A 21,740-nucleotide genomic window follows, 5' to 3' on the forward strand; every position below is an offset into this window, starting at 1 on the left:
ATCACATGGGTGCGACAAGGAAGAGGATCATCCAAGGGAGGAGATAATGGGTTAGGAAGTTGAGAAGATTCAGGATGAGAAGAAATATCTTTGGGAGATGTAGGAGAGTCCAAGTGTAGTGATGAATTTGGTGTTGGGCTTGTGCTAGATGGATGAGACAAATGTAGCGGAGAAGGAGAAGAAGAAATGTTTGGTGGATGACGTGAAAGAGAAATAGAAGTTGATTGACTAGTGTGAGAAGGAAATGATGACATGTATGGTGAGGAAATGTTTTTGTAAAAGGGAAAAGTTACCTCATCAAATATAACATCACGTGAAATATAGGTGTGGGAAGAATCTAGAGCTCGACATATATAACCTTTGTGAGAAGGACTATACCCCAAGAAGATGCAAAGAACCGAGCGAAAATTGAGTTTGTGCTTATTGTATGGCTGGATACAAGGCCAACATAAACATCCAAATACTTTGAGAAGTTTATAAGCAGGTACCTTTTTAAAGAGAATTTCAAAAGGAGACCTATGATGGAGGGGAGACATAGGCATGCAATTGATTAAAAATGATGCAGTTTGAAAGGTTTCAGCCTAAAAAGACTGAGGCATAGACGCATGGGCCAAAAGGGAAAGGCCAACCTCAACGATGTATCTATGTTTTCTCTCAATTGACCCATTTTGTTGATGGGTGTGAGGGCAAGAAATACGATGAGTAATACCGCATTTTTTTAAGGTGGGGAATGAGTGCACGAAATTCGCCACGCCCGTCTGTTTGAAGCATTTTAATTTTACGCTCAAATTGACATTCAACATTGGCCTAAAATTGTAAGAAATTTGAATGCACGTCGGACTTAGAGACAATGGGAAAAACTCAACAAAATTTACTAAAATTATCAAGAAAAGATACATAGTAACGAAAACCATTTGAAGAAAGAACTGGGGCAGGAACCCAAACATCACTAAACACTAAGTCCAAAGGATAACGGGAAACATAAGTAGAAGAATTAAAGGGAAGACTATGGCTCTTTGCTGCTTGGCACGAAGAACAAACACCCGGAGCTTTATTAGATTTAAAAGGAAGACCAAATTTGGAGAGGATCCGACAAACCTCTTGAAAAGCTGGATGACCAAACCGATTATGCCATTGATAAAGGCTAGGTTGCTCACCAAAAAAAGCTTGAGGAGAAGTTGATGAGGAGACCAACCTAGGCATAGGATAGAGACCGTTCTTAGTCGGACCGGTGAAGAGGATAGACCCTGTTGCTAGATCTTTGACATAAAAACAAGTAGGGTGAAAATCTATAGAAACACAATTATCTCTAGCAAACTAATTAACCGAAATAAGATTTTTTTGAATTTTAGGGACATGAAGAATATGAGGAAGACGGAAATTACGAAGAGGAGAAAGAAAAAGAGAGGAATCAATGTGGTGAATGGGCAAACCTTGGCCTGATCCAACTTGAACCTTGTTTGGCCCAGTGTATTCGTCATCACCTAAAGTCAAATTAGCAAGGTCAGAAGTAATATGGATATTGGCACCCGTATCTTGATACCATGCTGGGTCAACATCATGTTGCGGAGCGGCCAAATAAGCTTGAGGAGGGGCCTTGAAAAGAGATGTCAAATCGACGGTAACACTACACAACGGTATGTCCAGGTTTTTGACAGAGTTGAAAACATGAGACGACTGTGTCCAAAATTAGGGCCTGATCCAATAAGACCACGACCACTTCCACCACGCCCCCTACCTCTAGATTTGCCACCACAATTACCAAGAGCCCAATTAGGAGAAAAAGGTCGGTTGGTATTATACTTGTTACCTCTACAACGAGCTACTTGGGACTGAGTGACCACATTGGCCGTAGGATTGTGAATAGTAGTAGCGGCATTGAGATGCTCCATCCACTGTCCATAACTTAAGAGATGACCATATAGCTCATCAAGAGACATGGGATCAATATGAGTGGTCACCGAGGTAACTAAAGAATCGTATTCGGAACTCAATCCGCCAAGAAGGTAGGAGACAGTTTCACAATCTTGTAAGGGTTGATGAAAAGCAGCAAGTGTATCTACAAGCTGCTTAACCTTTTGAAAATAATCCGTAACAGAGAGATTCCCCTTCTTGATGGTAGAAAGTTGATAGCAAATTTGCATAATCCGCGCCTGAGACTGAGAAGAGAACATCTGGGTAAGGGTGTCCCACACAGCTTGAGACGTTGGTAATCCAACCACCTGTGAGATTAAAGAGTTAGAAAGAGTGGAGATGATTGTTGAAAGAATCATCAAATCTTGTTGAACCCAAGAGTGATACGCTGGATTCGGAACCGTAGAAATAGTGCCATCAGTCCCCGCAATAGTGATGGAGGAGGGAGGAGGAGGGAGACTGCTATCAACGTAGCCAAAAAAATCGTGTCCCTTTAAAAAAGGAATCACTAATATTTGCCAAACCAAGAAATTGTCCTGGTTGAGTTTGGTATGAATAGTGTGGTGAATAGTGACAGGAGCAGAAACAGTCGATGAAGAATTGGACTATGTGTTCTCTGTAGTGGTTGATGAAGAGGAAGCCATTGAGAGAGGATCTTAAAAAAAATGACAGTAGTGCCTTTAGAATGGCTCTGATACCATGTAAGAACTAATAATAACTTAAAAAGAGATAAAGGAAATAGAGGAAACACATATTTTAGGTGGTTTAGCAAATGGCCTACATCCACACGTCAAAGCCTTTTCTTTGGCTACATCTTTCCTTGGTATATTTGATTGTATACAAGACTCTTTATAGAGAAAGAATCTAAACGTTACCTTCTACTTCTACACTAACAATAATTTATCATCTTGTAATTCTTGTCTCTTGAGTGTATGTAATTTTTGTCTCTTGAATGCTTATAACTCTTGTCTTTTGAACTCTTGTAACTCTTGTTTCAATACAAGTCAATCTTTTTGTTAAAACTAATTAACAAATACATTAGCATTAGCAATAGTTTTTTGAAATAAATACAATACCCTTGTTCACCTAAAATACGAAATAGCTATATATATAACACTTAGAGATGATCAAGATATAGCTCTGATTCATCACGAATTCCGTAACTCCACAGAAAACAACCGTCACTAAGATCATGATCTTTTGGATATTGGAGTTTGTTTAATCTCACGTGAAGGCCAGACTTTGCATGGAGCAACTCTTTCAAGTCCCCCACCGTCGTCTCATCGTTGACCATTAAGCTATACCGCCGGTCGGAGTCTATCCTGATCCAAACAAGAAATTTCTTGTAGAGAGAAAGTTTAGCCCCGGAAGGAATTTGATAATCTAGCAAAGTCATTTCATCTTTTCTTAGCCACAGTACTCCATTATAGGCCAGGTCCATCTTCTCCGGTGGGATATCAAATATTTTCTCTATCTGCAATTTCACTTCAACAATTCTTGCAGCACGTGGAATCTCCAGAGGATAGGACACACCAAAGTGTGAAATGGTGATCTTCATGGTCTGCCATACACCAACCAGTTAATTTTTGAGTATATGTATAAATTATTTTAGCATAAGATTATATATAGAAGCATGCACACATCGAAAGCAAATGAAAAAAATAAAATAAAAATAAAAATGCATATATACAATAGAATTCTGAGGCTCCATAGAGAAGTCTGGGATATTATCAATATTTCAAGTCTCAGTAAGGAGAGAAGACAATGTGGACCATCTTTTAAACCTATTAAAATTCATGCCATAAGGGTGGGGTACGCAGTTACAATGCTATTAGCTTGTTGAATTCATGAAAATTTCGTCCCAACTTCCAACATGATTAGCAAAAATTTAACTCACAATGAAAAAAAAAGAATTAAAGAAATTAATTTTAAAAAGAGGCCATGTTAAATGGGTGACTTCACACAAATATTGTTTAATTGTTTTGTGAAAATCAAATGTTCATCCTTTTCTTCTGACTATTTCTATGCCCAGTGAGCAAATACGAACAAAACCCTGTAATAAATTTTCAAGATAACATAATTTTGGTCATAAATATTTTATCATTTTTTTTTTCCTTTTAAGGTTGCAGAATTGTCTATGCAAATATAAGGCCACCCACGACTCAATACTTGACCTTGATACCATTTGTTTGATTGGGCCTTTGATCATCTCATCTTAAAGTCAATTATTGCCTAATGAAGAAAGCCAAAGCCTTTTATAACATTCAAAATCGCACCCTACATTCTTAAGGCATGTTTTAAGAGTCGTCCATGTGAAGAAAGCAACATTGTTGCACCCCATTAAATTGTATAGGGTCCCGATCTTAATTCACAAGCCCTCATCATAATTGAATAGTTGGATCAGTTCAATATCAGGCTCACTCCTCTGGCAGTCACACACCTTTACTCCCTATACCATAGGTCAAACTAGAATAGAATTTGGATAACTACTGTGAGATGGCTCATATATGACTTACATACCTTAATAAATTTTTAGCTGTCATGTCACCTACCCGAGCAAGTGGGTCGTATGAGTTTTCTAGCAATTTGGGCAGCTAATTGCTATAGATCCCAATCCAAATACTACACTCCTATGCCACTATATATGCTGATATTACATTGTCCATCAACCCTTGATTTTTTTTTTTTTTTTTTTTTTTTTTCAAGTTAAATCCGATCCAATGATTAATTTACATTACCACATTAGCCTGGTAAAATAAAGTAAAATGAGGATGTTCCTTGATCTCATCCAGGGAACGGAAACACAAGCTGTTGGTGGCTAAAAAGCACCCGGCTTGAAGCATCTTGGTGGTCTGGCTCATGGTAGGTTTTTTTGTTTTACAATTTTTGGTATTCACTTAATTTTGTTAGGTATAAGTGCTTTTCTTCTAGTATTCAAGGCTCTTTATTTTGGAGGTGTATATGATACCTGGGCTCCAGGAGGGGGAGATGTAAGAAAAATTACCAACTTGACCCTTAGCCCAAGTGTTATATTTGGTTATTTACTAAAATCTCCCTTTGGAGAAGAGGGATGGATTGTTAGTGTGGACGATTTTGAAGATATAATTGGAGGGCATGTATGGTTAGGTTCCATTTATGTAGCATTATACTAACCCTCTTGGAGAGTACGTTTGCAAGAATGAAACTCAAACTATATAATATTGTATACCATAGGTTAAACGCCTCTTATGCATTGCAATTGCAAATCATGCCCAATGGCGTGAGCTTAATTAAACTGCGCGCCCATCAGTATTAATTTTCCATAAGATATATGAGAGGAAAATAATTCAATATGGTAATTCACAATAATGGTCACATGAAATGGTAATAACGTTTACAAGTACTTCACTCCGTATAAGAAGATAATTCTAACGTTTCCTGATCGAGTTCAAATATGTCACTTGTTAGGGTTTAAATTGGCTAAATTTGGTGTCCAAATAGCTAGGTTGAATGGTAGAATCAATTAAACTTGTAATTTTCGGTAAATTTTGGTTCTAAACTGCTGAAATGTTCGGACTGGGCAAAACAAATTTACAGAACCAACTAACGTTCAGAGTGTAGTTCAAACATGAAGCTTCCATAGTAGAAGAAGTTAGTCCACTACTACATTCGGTGGCTAGTTGGAATGAGATACATCAATGGAAGACCATGCAGAGAGGTTCGTTCACTAGGTGGTACACTGGCTCGTTCAAACAGGATGCATCGCTGGAGGACCTGAGACCTCAATTCGTTCGATAGGTGGCTCGGTGGCTGATTCGATGGAAGTTCGAAAGATGTTAAATTGAAGACTGGTGGTGTTGATCATTCGGAGGGACGTTCGATGAGGAGTCCAAACTGTGGCAAATCGATAATTGGCTGTGTTAATCGTTCGGAGGGATGTTCGCCGGGAAGTCTGGACGCCGACAAGAAAAAGTCGTAAAATGATTTTGACTAACAAAAAGGATTTTTTTTGCTAACGAATGATAGTTCAACGCGGTTCAGTGTAGTGGTGGTAGTTCATAAGGGCAAGTTATAAATGAGGGGAAAAAATGTTATTAACCCTATAAGTAATGAGTAATGCTATTTAGTAAACTGTTATACAATTGCCATACAACTTGATAATGTTCACTACCACGTCATTTCAGTTGTATAGGAATCGTATAACAATCTCTAAATAGTATTACTTATAAGTAATAACTAAGCATATGAGTAATGTTACTCTTCACACATATTTTATACCGGCTGACATAATGTATACGTTTTGAGTAACTTTTCATGTTAGCCCCTTAAAAAAAAATTAAAAAAAATACTTAAAACACGCCGTGTCTACTAATGTGAAATAGATATAATAAATGGGTGTGAAAAGTATCATTACTTTAAAAATGATACCTAGCTAATTTTTTCAGGTTTCCAAGACATGTGAAATTAATTGGATTGCTTTTGTACATTCTGCTTGACTTACCAAGCATCTGCCCACTTAGACTCTCAAAATTGCATCTAGAAGTAATTCTTGCACATATCATTGGAACAAAAACATATGATCTTGAAACAAAGACGGCTCGATACATTTTGAGGCTTAAAGCGATAATTTTAAGTGAGGCTTTTTCCTTATATTTAAATATTAATATTATATTTTTATTTGAAAACCATTATTCTCGATTTTTTATATGCAAAACTACTAATTAAATTTTTATGTTCGAGATGTTCCATATTCCTCTCAACATTCAATTCATATTTAGGTTGGCACATATTGGCCGGAGGCAAAGACTTTTCTTATGCTACTGATAATTTAATTGAAATTGATGTTGCCGCCCGGAGAAAGTTATGCACGTTGAACTTTCATGAATGTAAAAATGAGAAAGTAAACAAATGGACATTCCAAGAATTTATATACGAAGTTGGAGGGCCTTGCTTATTAACTTTCATGTAAAGTCCATTCTTCATGAATATGAATTGTACGTGCACATTAAAAGAAATGGAATGACTACATGTCTAAAGTAAATAAATTATAATTTTCATGTGTAGAGATTTTTTAAGGCCCCAATATTGTAAAATTATTTTTACCATAATTGAGAGTCTTAATTAGATATTATTTATTAACTTTTTACCATATTATAATTTTAAAACTTCTTTTCTTTTCTTTTTTTGCAAAGACCCTTCATTATATAATTATTAATTAGAGGCCTTAATTAGAAACTATATATTTATTAACTTTTTAGCATATTAGAGCCTTAATTTTTTATTATATATATTTTATTTAAAAAAAAAAAAACTTATATTGTAACATTATTAATTGGAGGCTTGCATTTATTAGAGGCCCTGCACAACTACCTAAGTTGCTTAGGCGCTAGGGGTTTAGCCGAAACTGTCATGAACCTCTAGTTACAGTCCCATTGAATATCTCTATGGTATCACCTTGCCCAACATGGTGCCACCAAAACGACTGATCTTCATCCATCACATTTTGCTTGTGAATGAAAAAATAACCCTCCTCCGGAAGAGGAAAATGTAGCCTCTGCTGCAACTTCTCCAACTCCTTCCTCAGCTCCTCAACATTATCCGACACATTCATCTCGACTGGAATCTTCTTTGTCCCGCACCTTGTCAACACCGTTAGCTTTAACTTCTTTGGCGGCGCCATAGTCGGCCTAGACGGTGCCACTATCGGATTCGTCGGCAACCCCTTGAAACCGACATCAATACTCGAACTTTCTAAAACCTCAATAGCGGCTATATCGGAATCGGGAGAAACAATGAGCTGAATGTGTGAGCTATGGAGGATTTCACAGTGCTCGACATTGTGGTTGTCTTGGAGGACACTGCCATTGAAGATAAGTGTTTGCTTTGAAATGGGTATGGCTTGGTATTTTTGTATCTTTTCTTTGATCTCTAGTACAGTGTCAAAGAAACCGACTTCAATGGAGAATGGGCTTCCTGTCTGTGGCTCAAAAATCACATCCATTGTTGGAAAAGAAGAAATCAAGCAGGCCGGCTAGAGAAGTCTCGGATAGTATCAATATGTCAAGTCTCACAAAGGAGAAGACTATGTGGACCATCTTTTAAACCTATCAAAATTCATGCCATAAGGATGGCCAGGGCACCTGGGCACGTAGTTACAATGCTATTAGCTTGTTGAATTCATGAAAATTTCGTCCCAACTTCCAACATGATCCACAAAAAATTAACTCACAACGAAAACAAAAGAATTAAAGAAATTAATTCTTTCATTTCACACAAATATTGTTTAATGAGAGGTGCTAGACTTATTAAATTTTTTTTCAAAAATTGATTTCCAAATGATATGTCAATCATCAATGAGATATAATATTTTAAAAAATGTATGACCATCTCGTAAGATGTTGACACATTATTTAAAAACCACTTTTCAGAATAAAAATTTAAAACATAGAGGATTTCCCTTGTTTATAACTTTAATTGTTGTAAAAATCAACTGTTCATCCTTTTCTTCTTATTATTTGTATGCCCAGTCAGCATACGTACGAACGAAACCCTGCAATAAATCTTCAAGATTATATTATTTTGGTCAGAAATATTTTATCTTTTTCTTTTTAAAGTCCCAGAATTTGTCTGTTATCTCAAGCCTTGGGCGCAAGCCCGGCCTGCTCAATATATACCCTAAACCAATATATATATATCTACACACACTCACAAAAATCAAAGACCCAACTCTGAATGAGTAAAACCAATCCATCAGACCTCCTTTGGTTGAAACTTTTAGAGAAACAAAAACCTGAGAAGAAGATCTGGTAGTGGTACACATGCATCATAAGATTGGGGGTGATTGCTGCACTTCAGGTGCACAACATGTGTACTCCCTTCAGTCAACTTTATATATCAAAGATTAGGGAAATGTTTGCTGGTGCACAACATGTGCACTCCCCCAAAAGATTAGGATTATCGAGAATCTACGTGTTTGTATTGACTGTGATGTTGTGACCAAAAATATATCGACGATTATTAAGAGGGAAATTATTGTAAGAGATGCAATCATTTCCTTCACTTTGTTGATGGCAAATGCTCGTGTAGTGATGACTAATGATGAGAACATGAGATCTTTAAAGGTGAGAACTCCCCCACCCCCTACTCTTTTTTTTTCACCTGGAGTTCGATTTATAAGAGCATTAATCACAACAACTTCTTTTTATTTTTCTTAAATTTAAAGAACAAAACTATTTTTTACTATTCTATCCAAATACACCCTCACAATAACTTTTCCTTATTTTTCCTTATATCAATTAAATATTGTTTCTTCACAAATATAAGTTTATACCTACCCTCATATTTTTCACAAAATTTCAATAAAATCTCCAATAAAAGGCAAAAAGATGAGAGATCAGAGGTGAAAAAAAATATATATTTTGCATTAAAATAATGGATAGAAAAGCTCTTTTGGTTCTCTACACATTGGGCAGAATTGTATCATATATTCTCAATTCTTAGAAAACTGATAGGGTATTTGTTGTGGCTGATTTTTTGTAATTTTTTTAACATTTTTCCTATATATAAGGAAGTGAATGAGTTATAGGAAAGCAGTTGTGAATACTCTAATTACGCAATCTTAATATACAAGTTCTTAACCCAATTAAAAAAAAAAAAAAATGTAACTCCTTAGTGTAAATGCAGCCTATATGTTGACAAGTGACAACACAAGACAAGGTCACAAGGATTTCTATATAGAAAGTATTAACACACTGGTACTAAATCTTTTTCTCATGTTTTTGTATTCCAAAAAATTGCACGCTAAAAGAGGTCAGATTGGCTTGTTATACGCGAATTGGTTTTTATTATTATTATTATTATTATTATTTTACTTATTATTATTATTTCTTAATTATTATTATTATTATTATTATTTATGATGACACAGGATGACATTGATATTAGGGTGCAGACGTATATACTTACATGTCAAAGAGATATATATGACACATGATAAATTGTTAACTTTAGCACTAGGATGACAAAATGACCTATTTAAAATAGGTTTTTTGGCTAATGAATTATGGTAATTCAATGTTGTTGAGTGTGATAGGTAGTAGTTCATATGAGTAACTTGTAAATGAGTGATAGTTCGAGAGGTAAAAAGGTAATTAACCCTATAAGGAGTAAAATCTATTTAATAGACTGTTGTACGACTTTCATACAACTTGATGATATATGTGGAAATAAAAAATTAGTTATTGGATCATTACTTTTCTTTATTCTTTTTCTTTTCTTTTTTTTTTTAAAAAAAAAAAGGTTTGATTTTCATTGGCATTGTATAACAATCTTATAATAATTACTAAATAATATTACTTATTTACACTCATTTCAAAGCAACTGACATGGTGGCGTGGTTTCATGTTAGTCACTTAAAACAAAAACAAACAAAAAAAAAAAAAAAAAAAAAGAGTCACTTAAAACACCGCATAAATCGATTCAAAATAAATTAATAAAAGAACATGAAAAACAACATAAATAATTTAATATGAAAAAGATACCTAGCTAGCTGATTGCTTCAAGTTTCCAGGGCATGCTTCTGTACATTCTGCTCGACTTGGTCACATGGACTCTAATTAAAAATTGCATCCAGAAGTAATTCTAGCACAAAATCATTAATTGGAACAAAAACATATGATCGATCATGAACCGCCAGTTACACTCCCATTGAAGATTTCTATGGTATCACCTTGCCCAACATGGTGCCACCGAAACGACTTGTCATCATCCATCACATTCTGCTCGAAAATGAAAAAATAACCCTCCTGCGGAAGATGAAAATGTAGCCTCTGCTGCAACTTCTGCAGCTCCTTCCTCAGCTCCCCAACATTATCCGACGCATTCACCTCGACCGGAATCTTCTTCGTCCCGCATTTTGTCAACACCAATAGCTTTAACTTCTTTGTCCCAGCCGTAGTCAGCCCCAGCCGTGCCACCGTCAAATTCGTCGGTGACCCTCTGAAACTGACGTCAATATCCGAATTGTCCGAAAGCTCGTAATCCCGTAAAGACCTATGGTCTTGTAATTCAGTGCCGCTTGAGTGAATCACCAACCGATTAATCGGAACAGCTTCCATTTCTTGTATCTTTTCCTTTAACCGTCCAATGGTGTCGTTTATGTCCATTTCTAGAGGGGCATGAAATTTGGACGTTGGGGTTTTTATGTTGAGCTTGATTTTCTTGGACAGCGACAAGTTCTCAATCTCAACAGCAGCCTTATCGGATTCGGGAGAAACAATGAGCTGAACGTGTGAGCTTTGGAGGATTTCGCAGTGCTCGACATTGCGGTTGTCATGGAGGACATTGCCATTGAAGATAAGGGTTTGCTTTGAAATGGGTATGGCTTGGTATTTTTGTATCTTTTCTTTGATCTCTAGGACACTGTCAAAGAAACCCACTTCAATGGAGAATGGCCTTCCTCTCAGCGGCTCAAAAATCACATCCATTGTTGGAAAAGAAGAGATAGTTGGGTGGGTTTTTTGAAAAGTAACACAAAATGTGGATTACAAGATTGTTGTAACAGTATCCGATATTGTCTAACTGAGAACCGATATGCATGCTGATTCTCACCCAGTCTTAATAATTTGCGTTTTTGATACTTTGGAAGTTTCGGATTTTGGTTTGGGATAGAGGAAAGAGTGTCATCTAGATTTTCTAATCCTGTGGCCGGATTTTCTGGCTAGATTTATTTATACGGTTAGATAATTTAATGGAAGTTTGTTATCATTTTTTAAAAAAATAAATAAATAAATAAACAATGCTTACAAAAAGACAATAATTAGAATAATTTTTTCGGCTATTAACATGAAGAAATAAACTAGGTAAAGCTAGTAAAGTCTTTAGAAGTGTTGATATTCAGCACATTTGTTAGTTAAATGCACCGCTTCCAACTTAGTATTCGGAAACATTTTTAATTGTTCTCCTATTATTTCTTTTGTTTTGATCAAGAATAGGAAGGACCCGCTCCTCTCTTTGTGGCCCTTTTCCCATTTGATTGAAAAAATAATAATAAAATAAACCTTTAATTTTAGAAAATACTATAGGTAAACAAATGTTTCTACTGAAGTTTCAGACAAATTAAATATAGGTAAGAGCCTATATTATAAGACAATCATGCAAAACTACCGAGAGATATGTATCCCTGGACCCCATCATGGAAAGCTAAGAGCATGAAATTAATAAATGGATGGTTAGCTCGTAGAGAATCTCTAAGAATGTTTTGCACTATTCGTAGTTGTGTTAGTATATCCTTATCCATTGTATTTAGAGACAACAATTTTAGACACGATTCGCGAACTTAGCACAAACTCAATATGAAATTAGCGGGTTAAGCTTAAGGGGTTTGACCAGTTTCATTAAATGGTGGAGTTGAAATTGACCTATATAGTCTTATTAATTAAGTTATTATCTTATATTCATGCATCGACACGACCCAAACACAACACATTTAGGGCTGACAATTTTTTACAAAACCCATAAATCCAACATAAAATTAACGGATTATGGTCAATGACTCCAACTCGTTTAATTAAATGAATCAAGTAAAGTTGACCTACATAATTTTATATCTATACCTCGACACGACCCAATCCCGCAAGCGAACACTAATTGCTACTGCTATTTGTATCTGGATAATTCTTTCTGTTGGGTGTTTGGTTTAGTTATTTTTCTTTCTTTGCGTTGTTGGGCTTGCATGGCTCTTTTTGTTGTTTTTTTCTTTTTTCTTTTTTTTCTAATTAGCTCTTTTGTAGTTAGCTTAGACATGTTGTTACCCTTCTGGTTTAGAAGGCTTCTTGTTATTCCTCTGGTTTAAAAGGCCCATCAACATGGCATTTTTCTTTTCTTTTCTTTTTTTGGGTTGGGGGGGATACATTTATGAGTTCCTTGTCAGTATCAGCATGAGGCCCAGAAGGAAGAAAAAAAAATGGTCAGCAAAAATATCCTGCATTTTCTAAGATAATGGATCAAGTGGTATTTTGACCAAGTTCCCGAGGTATAAAACATGTCTTAACATAAAAATCCAAGAAAAAAAACGTTTTAATATGCTCACAAGGATCTACGCACCAAGTATCCAAAAGTATTCATATGACCAAAAGCAAATGTAGAATCATGGATGAACAGTATCCAAAAGTATCCAACCCCAACCGTCTCCCCAACCCCAACCCGTCGAGAGAATTCGCCATCCTTGCCCAGGAGGCAGAGCCCCTTCTGGAAGCCTCAGACCAAAACACCGGCCTCGTCGTGCAATCTAGAGAAGATGGAAAATGGCCTTCCTCTCTGCGGCTCAAAAATCACATCCATTGTTGGAAAAGAAGAAGTGGCCGGGTGGGTTTTTTGAAAGGTAACACAAAATGTGGATGACGGAATTGTTGTAACAGTTTCCGATATTGTCTAACTGAGAGCCGATATGCATGTTGATTCTCACCCAGTCCTGATAATTTGCATTTTTGATACTTGAGAAGTTTCGGATTTTGGTTTGAGATAGAGGAAAGAGTATCATCTAGATTTTCTAATCTTGCGGCCGAATTTTCTGGCTACATTTATTTCTACAGTTAGATAATTGAATGGTAATTTGTTATCATTTTTTTAAAAAAATAAATAAATAAATAAAACAATGCTTACGAAAAGACAATAATTAGAATAATTTTCTCGGCTATTAACATGAAGAGATAACGTAGGTAAAGCTAGTAAAGTCTTTAGAAGTGTTAATATTCAGCACATTTGTTAGTTAAATGCACCGCTTCCAACTTAGTGTTTGGAAACATTTCTAATTGTTCTCTTATTATTTCTTTCATTTGGATCAAGAATGGAAAAGAAACCGTTCCTCTCTTTGTAGCCGTTTTTCCAATTTGATTGAAAAAAAAAAAAACATTAAACCTTTAATTTTAGAAAATACTATAGGTAAACAAATGTTTCTACAGAAGTTTCAGATAAATTAAATATAGGTAAGAGCCTATTTATAAGACAATCATGCAAAACTACCAAGAGCATATGTATCCTAGCCTGGACTCCATCATGGAAAGCTAAGAGCATAAAACTAATAAATGGATGGTTAGCTCGTAGAGAATCTCTGAGAATGTTTTGCAATATTCTTAGTTGTTTTAGTATATCCTTTGTCTGACAATTTTAAACAAGATTCGTGATCTTGACTCAAACTCAATATAATATTAGTGGATTAAGCTTAAGAGATTGGACCGATTTAATTAAATGATCAGGTTAAGATTGACATATATAATCTTATTATCTTACACTCGTGCACCGACACAACCTGAACACGACATGTAACATTTGGAGTTGACAATTTCTTACAAAATCCGTGAACCTAACACAAAATTAACGGATTATGGTTAAGAACTCCGACTCGATTAATTAAATTGATCAAGTTAAAATTAACTTATATAATTTTATACCTATACCTCGACACGACTATTTGTATATAGATAATTCTTTCTGATGGGTGTTTCGTTTGGTTGTTTTTCTTTCTTTGCGTTGTTGGCCTTGCATGACCGTTTTGTAGTTAGCTTGACGTGTTGTTATCCCTCTGGTTTAGAAGGCCCATCAACATGGCATTTTTCTTTTTTGGTGGGGGGGGAATACATTTAGTTCCTTGTCAGTATCAGCATGAGACCCAGAAGGAAGAAAAAAAAAATGGTCAGCAAAAATATCCTGCATTTTCTAAGATTATGGATCTACGTTATCTCAAACACACCTTACACAGAACTAACGAGAAATCAGGTGGTATTTTGACCAAGTTCCAAAGGTATAAGACATGTCCAAACATGCTCATAAAAATCCAAAAAAAAACGTTTTAATATGCTCACAAGGATCTACACACCAAAAGTATTCATATGACCAAAAACAAATGTAGAATCATGGATGAACAGTAATGGAATTCCTAGTATATACATAAAGGATGTCAAGACTCTTGAAAAGAATACAGCTGTACTTGCCGTGGCCATACTTGACCATAAACATCTTTCTTGGTGTAGCGCCGGTCCCAAGACCAGGGGACATCTGCAGAGAGGAGATCAAGAAGTTAGATAATTGTGACTCCTAGAAGGCACAGCAGCGGCTGAGGGATAGAGGATGACCTTCAGAAGTGTAGGGTTGAGGAGGGAGTTCATAAGGCAGAGGCAATGGAGTTACTTTAGATGATGAGTCTGAATTTCTGCTTCCTTGCCCAGTCAGAGTCACTAGTTTTGTTCTCTCAACTTCAGAATTTTCTGACAATTTGCACTTATCCTGAAACTCGCAGAAATTTTCTTTTGGCTCAGATTCTTCTTTCACTAACACACTAAATGTCGCACAATGAATTGAAAACTCAGATGATCACAGAACTCACAAGCCAGGATATAGTCATTACCTCCATTACATCCCCATTATTTGTACATGAAAATCCAGAACCATGTCTTTCAATAGAAGTTGGTAAAAATAGCACTCCCAGCTGAAATGAGAACACACAGGAAATGGTAGAAATACAATGTTAACGGGGAAAGACTCAATAGTGTCAACGGGGAAAATTATATAACCATTAATCCAAAGAAAAACAGTCTAGGATCTGAGGTTAGTTTTAGAACTAAGTTCTTCAAATTTCATTATCTAACTTGCATTTTGTAACTTAATTGCATACTTTCTGTTGGTGCAAGTATTGATATACATACCTCATAAGAACGGATCATCAACTGAGAACTATTTTTCTGGAGGGCTCCCCAGGCAGCTTTGCTAAGATTTGCTGAAGTCAGCAAAAACCAACTGTTGCGGAAGAGTATATAGTTTAAGGTTCATGCTTAAAATATGAAAATTTAGTCACCCAAACAACAGGCATAATATGAACTCTTACGCGAGTTTCTGATCATTATACCGTGCGAACGTCTTTATATGTGGCATTGCACGACTGGAATTTTGAAAAAAATGACTGTAAGTACAATTAATAAAAATACTTAAAGAAACAAAACATAGAAGTAGGAACACTAAATACTTCTGCGTCAGAAGGTACAACATATCTAAGGTAACAAATACGAAAAAAAATTATTAGTTTCTTTGTTTAGCATTTCTTCACTAAATGGTTATAAAGTAACAGGAAGCCAACAAGTTAGTTCAGCAATTGACTAAATTTGATATTAGACTTTCAATCGAAATATTCAACCTTAATTAGCATTTACGTAATAAACTTTCTCTTGTGATGAGATAAACATACCAGCGACCAGTGTGGCTTGCCTTCCACTTTGCCCAATACTTCTTCAAGAATTCTTTCTCCACATTCTTTAGTGGACTTGGAATGGCATTTCCAGCCGCATAACCCTGGGGAAGAAAGAAAGAACAAAAACAGAATTCACTCAGAAGGTATAGAAATGTAAGAAATGGACAGATAGAAGAATCTAATATGGAATGCATACTCTAAAATTTACATGAACAAATTTGGAGCTAATCAATTTCTACATTGCAATTATTTTCTTGAATGAAATTGTCAAATTGACACATCTTTCGTGAGTTCAAAACTACTCGATTAGAAATTCTATACTGTCTATGAAGTAAGAATTGTACGATTGGCTTTAAGACATCCGGACAATTTTAACAACTCACATAACAATTTATGTGTCAGCATCCAAGATGCTACTATTATAATATTACAAAAACTTCAATAACCAGTTATTCTTAGAATTCATCTACAGTCAAGCCTTACCTTAATCCAGGAAGTTTTTTTTAACAAATTCAGAACCTTATGTACATAAGGTGTTGAGTCTGTTGGCTATTGGCTTTAGAATGGCTGTAAGTCTTATGCATCCATCAATATAAGCATGAAAACAGCCGTCTAAAATGATTGCTGAGTCTACCAAATACTCAACTACAGCCAATGCCCAAAACCTGGAAGTGGTTTTGCAAGACAACCATACTCTAGCAAGTAATGCAAGGTATGGTAAAAACATCTGCTAGAATGACCTACTTGTAAGTACCTCTAAAGAGCATCTGACATCTTCCACAGTAGGCCATATAATACGGGGTTGCCCAAGACCAAGAGGTGTTTTATCTTCGGAGAAGCCTGATGACATCGAGGAAGCCAGCTCAGCCAGCCACTTCTCATCCAAAGAACCAAGAGAAGAGAACTGCAACAATACAAGACAATTAGAAAAATTCATTAAAATTTGGATATAGTGCCAGTTTTTTTAAATTGTGAAAGACATTCAAGAAACCAATCAGCACTTTCACTTCATAACATCATGGAAAGATCCATTGCAAAACTTATGCACATAAAAAGTTCAGCAGAAAAGTATTAATGAAAAGACTGGGTCCAGAACAGCATAAAACAGAGAGAAACCAAATCAAGAAAACATTATTAAATAGCACGATATGTCATTTGATTTCTTCACCAACAGAAAACCCTTAGCATCAAACTCGACCATCAACTGCCACATGATCATCATGCCAGTCAAGAAGAATTTTAAGTATACCTGATAAACAAGTGGGGATTTTTTGAACTCTTTATCAAAAGTACACTCCTGGAGAACAGTTCGTAGCTTCATATGCCCCCACTTCTTCAAATTGGTACCCGTATGATATCCAGGGACCGAAGCAATCAATCTGACCTGAAAAATATTCAAGTAGTTTCATATGTCCCCATGTAATGGCATGCTACACACAAATAGATAGTACTTTGACATTATATCCTCCCACCAGAAATGAAATGTCATTTTAGAAAGAAAGAATAGAAAGAAAAAAAAATTGGAAAATTAAAGGAATGGAAAATGTACCGCCGCCTCACTATAATCAAACTTCTTAAAGAAAGCTGGATTGATACTGAAGTTTCCAAGGGCTGGAAATTTAACAGAGAATTCAGGCCACTATAAAAGAAAAAGAAAAGACACAATGTTAATATTATTAGTCTGGACAGAAGCACTACAAAGAGAACATAAAATTTGAAGCAACAAAATCAATGTCAAGCTCCATCCATCCTCAATCTCTCTCAGAGCTAAGCCTATGTTCCAAATCTACGGGTTAGACAAGCATCTGAAGGGCTTTGTTGGACAACAACTTTTTGAAAGAGAATAAACTAAGATCAGAAACAAATAAAATGCCCCAAAGAAAGAAAGCATGAAAGTTCAAGAAACAAAGAAGAAAGCTCAAGACTTCTCAAACAGTTAGATTAAAAATGCCCATGACATAGGCGTCAGTTTCTTTGCAGGGAAGAAATTAAGAAAATAGGGAATAAAAAGAGATTCATGGCACCACTTCTAGGAAAATATCATTTCAAAAAACTGAAGAAATATCTCAATCTTCCACATAAGATGTTATATGCAATACCTTCAAGGCACTGAGATAATCAATCAAGTCATTTTCAAATCCACATCCTTTGCTTGGACTATTTTGATCTTTCCAGGGGAAATCTTGCATCCACAATCCTTGGCTTTTATTGTTCCAATCTACATATATTAGATTCGCTGTATGTATAATAATTCTCACTCCACGAGGATAGACAAGAAGCATGGCCTTCGAATGGTGTGTCCCATATGAAATAGGCAGGGGCGGTTTGTGCAGAATCCAGTTTGCAGGCTTATTTCTCTAGAAAATATCAGAGTTACTAAGTACATTTCCCCCAAACTAAACCTTTATCTACAGCAGAGGTGGGCATTAGTTGGAAAAAAAAAATGGCAAACCTTCATATGATCCAATGTTCCATCACCTTCCCCATGAACAACCAACACGTGAGGGATTTTCGAAAGTGTTGGACATGCTACAACAAGAAAATAAAAAGAAAGCATTACTTATAGAGGAATTTATGCATTGGATTCAAGAAAAATGCAATCATCAAATAGATGATGAGATTAGCCTTGAGTGATGTAATTGAGAATGATACATCACAAACTATACCCATAATTGCATCTAGATTACTACACAAACAGCAGATGAGAGTCAAAAATGCAGTGGAAGCATCACAATAACAGGAATGAATGATCTAAGTGCAAATATTACTCTTAATATATGCAACACGTGTAGAAAACTTACCTGAGGAGCAGTGAAAAACCACCCAAAGAAGCAGAAGAAATACCCATAAAAAATAAATAAATAATCCACAAACAAAATTAGCATAAACACAACTCACTCACGAATAAAATTATTGGGTATTATCCCCGTAACCAAGGGCCAGAAAACAGATAACTATAGCAATCTGGGTGCCTAACTAGAGTAATATAAACTAACAATAAAAATGTGAAGATAAGTTTATCTTCAGCTCTTTCAAGTTGAAACCTAGCCATGGGACTTGGAAACTGATTTAAGATATTATAGGTGTGGTGTTTGAGTGTGCACACATGCACGCATTATTTACATTGATTATAGGGATTCAAAATAACTACTTCTCGACAGGTTTTAGTCAGTCTAAGATGCTGACACAGTCTATCTCAGACAGACAGGAAAAAAAAAAGTAAACCAAGAATGAACCAAAGTGAACAGGACTCACCAGGTAACAACCACTCGATGTCTACCATGTAATTTGAAAGGATAGCAAAGAGAACATCCCCCTACCAAACAAATAACTTATTCAATAATCAAAGGAAAGAAAAATAACCAATTTTACAATCAGCCAACTCCGTGGCTCCATATCTCCTACAATTTGTCATGATGAACCTACTAGTGTTATAGACAATCCTTTATTTCCTTTAAAGTGATACAAACGCCATCAATTAACATTGGAAAACTGTCCACGAAAAAAAAAAAAAAATACAAAGTTTACAGATTAAAGCAGGTAGAAATCGCCTTTGCAAATTTTACAATATTGTTACCTGAATCACATCCCTTATAGAAACACAAGAGGTGTTCGCCCAAGCTGGTAGCCCTTTCACTTGCAAAAGACGAAAGGTCCAAGGTAACTTATCATTAGGGACATGGAAATGTTGGATAGCCTTCTCACCACTCTCTCCCTTGGACTGGGCCTTCCCAGAATTTTCAACCACCATATAACTTCCTTGTCCCAGGCTTTTCTTTTCCACCCCATCCTGTACAATTCAGACACAAAAGCAGCAAAGTGTCTGTTTGGTTTAGCTTTCAAACCATGCCGTTTGAAAAAATAATGATTTCAAAACACAGTCAATGAAAATACGATTTTAATAAACACAATTAAGAGTTTGGTAAAATGGATGCACACAAACCTGTGCTTGTGTGTTAACCTATCAATCTTAGGTAAAAACTCTACCTAAGTGAGACACTCCTCAAAACCACTCAAACTCCCCAACCCAGTAATTAGTCTATTTCTATATGTGTGTATGTCTGTGTGTGTGCCACTTTTGGCTAAACAATGATATGTGTGTATTTAAAGTTATTACAAAACTTTATTAATATTTATTTCACTTAATGTTTATTGTTTATAAAGCAGCTGTGGTATATCAATTCCAACTTTAAAATCGCAGTTCAGTTTTTAAAATTGTGTGATTTTAAAGATAAACCCCTCACCAATGGATTGAAAACGTGAAAATATATATCTATATACAAACGTTTTCAAATTGCCCTTTTTTTTTAAACGCACTCATAATTGGTAGAATTTCCATGATTCTACAAAATCGCAGGTCAAACGCGCTCAAAGAGTCAAAGTGAACAAGAATTTTTCTAGAAAACAAGGTTCACAGGGACTCTTCCCAGTTTTTCTTAGAAAACAATGCAAACGAATCCCAAAAGCGTGAATAAAACTCCTCAATCAAATATAACACAAATTTAAAACAGTGTCAATAATTTAAGTCCCAAGACCACACCTGGGACTTTGTATGACGCGACCTCTTTCGACTTGGCTCCCCATTATCAAGCAAAGGTGCATTTTTGTCACCACCCCTTGTTACATACTTGAAGAAATGATGCCCCGGAATTAGCTCTATGATAGCACCGTCAACAATGGAAGCTTTTTCTCGAGAACAAAGCTTCTTTCTTTTATTGCCGGAGTCAACCACAATGGGATTCGTACCTTCCTACAATTCCCACTCTAATAAATCACTCAAACAAAACCCATACATAATTCTCTTTAGGCAAAAAGTAAAAGGGTTAGTCAGTCACCACAAACAAGTTGGCCGAGCCATCGGCGGAAGCGGTTAGAGTGAGGTGCTTGCGGCTGAGCCTCTTGTCGGGTACAGGGACACTGTTGCGGCCAATGACATTTGGGCCTTCGGAGAGAGTGAGCTTTGGAATTGATGTGTCTTCCTCTAGATTTTGAGAGAGAGGAACCAAAAATCCAATCTATAAAAATAAAACGAGCTTTTCTAAATGAGAATAAAAGATAGTTCATATATATATATATATATATATATATATATATATATATATATATATATATATATATTAGTATTAGTTGTTGAGATTTAGAGAGGGAAAGGGGAGGACCTGAGACTGAGCCATTGGAGAATATTTGGTTACATGAGAGCGAAAAGGCCAGAGCCAAACGAGGGCTTTGAGAGCGAAAGAGCCGTGTTCATACTTCACGATACGAACCGTTTGTATGATTTCCCCTCGTCGCGAAGCTGTGTGTTTGTTGCTTTCTCAACACAACCTCGTCTGTTTGCTACCGTTGCGACAATGGGACTCACCGAGTCCACCCTGCATCAGGATCCTCCTCTTGGGGTGGGCGGGGTGGGGGGTGGGCGTCATTTTCCTTTTTATATTTTTTAATAAAAAATTTCTCTTAACCAATAACACTATATTCTTCATGCTTGTGACGTATTTTAAATTTTTTTTAATTAAATAATATGAAAAACTACTTAAAACATGATATGATTCTCTTTATTTTAAATAAAATGAATGCTTTCGGTTAATAATTTAATGGAGTAGATAAT

At 35.8% G+C, this 21,740-nt stretch overlaps 3 protein-coding genes across 3 annotated transcripts; all 3 read right to left on the minus strand.

Annotated features, from left to right (window-relative positions):
* Positions 1-7,300: 7,300 nt before the first annotated feature.
* LOC133868239 (ubiquitin domain-containing protein 7SL RNA2-like) lies at positions 7,301-7,894 on the minus strand. Its single transcript, XM_062305057.1, has one exon. The coding sequence runs from the start codon at positions 7,892-7,894 to the stop codon at positions 7,301-7,303; it is 594 nt and encodes a 197-aa protein (XP_062161041.1).
* Positions 7,895-10,574: 2,680 nt separating this feature from the next.
* LOC133867752 (uncharacterized) lies at positions 10,575-11,378 on the minus strand. Its single transcript, XM_062304518.1, has one exon. The coding sequence runs from the start codon at positions 11,376-11,378 to the stop codon at positions 10,575-10,577; it is 804 nt and encodes a 267-aa protein (XP_062160502.1).
* A 3,340-nt stretch (positions 11,379-14,718) lies between these two features.
* Positions 14,719-21,533, minus strand: LOC133869794 (tyrosyl-DNA phosphodiesterase 1). The gene is made up of 16 exons (XM_062306866.1): positions 21,292-21,533; positions 20,968-21,147; positions 20,673-20,882; positions 19,710-19,922; positions 19,388-19,448; positions 18,585-18,661; positions 18,232-18,489; positions 17,682-17,771; positions 17,382-17,516; positions 16,887-17,036; positions 16,130-16,233; positions 15,773-15,826; positions 15,594-15,684; positions 15,296-15,376; positions 15,024-15,174; positions 14,719-14,946 (listed from the first exon to the last, which is right to left on the minus strand). Exons 1-16 carry the CDS (start codon positions 21,304-21,306, stop codon positions 14,849-14,851), a joined length of 1,968 nt encoding a protein of 655 aa, XP_062162850.1. The 5' UTR covers positions 21,307-21,533; the 3' UTR covers positions 14,719-14,848.
* Positions 21,534-21,740: the final 207 nt, after the last annotated feature.

Source organism: Alnus glutinosa, chromosome 5, assembly GCF_958979055.1.
Source record: "Alnus glutinosa chromosome 5, dhAlnGlut1.1, whole genome shotgun sequence".
In the NCBI taxonomy this organism is placed as follows: Eukaryota; Viridiplantae; Streptophyta; class Magnoliopsida; order Fagales; family Betulaceae; genus Alnus; species Alnus glutinosa.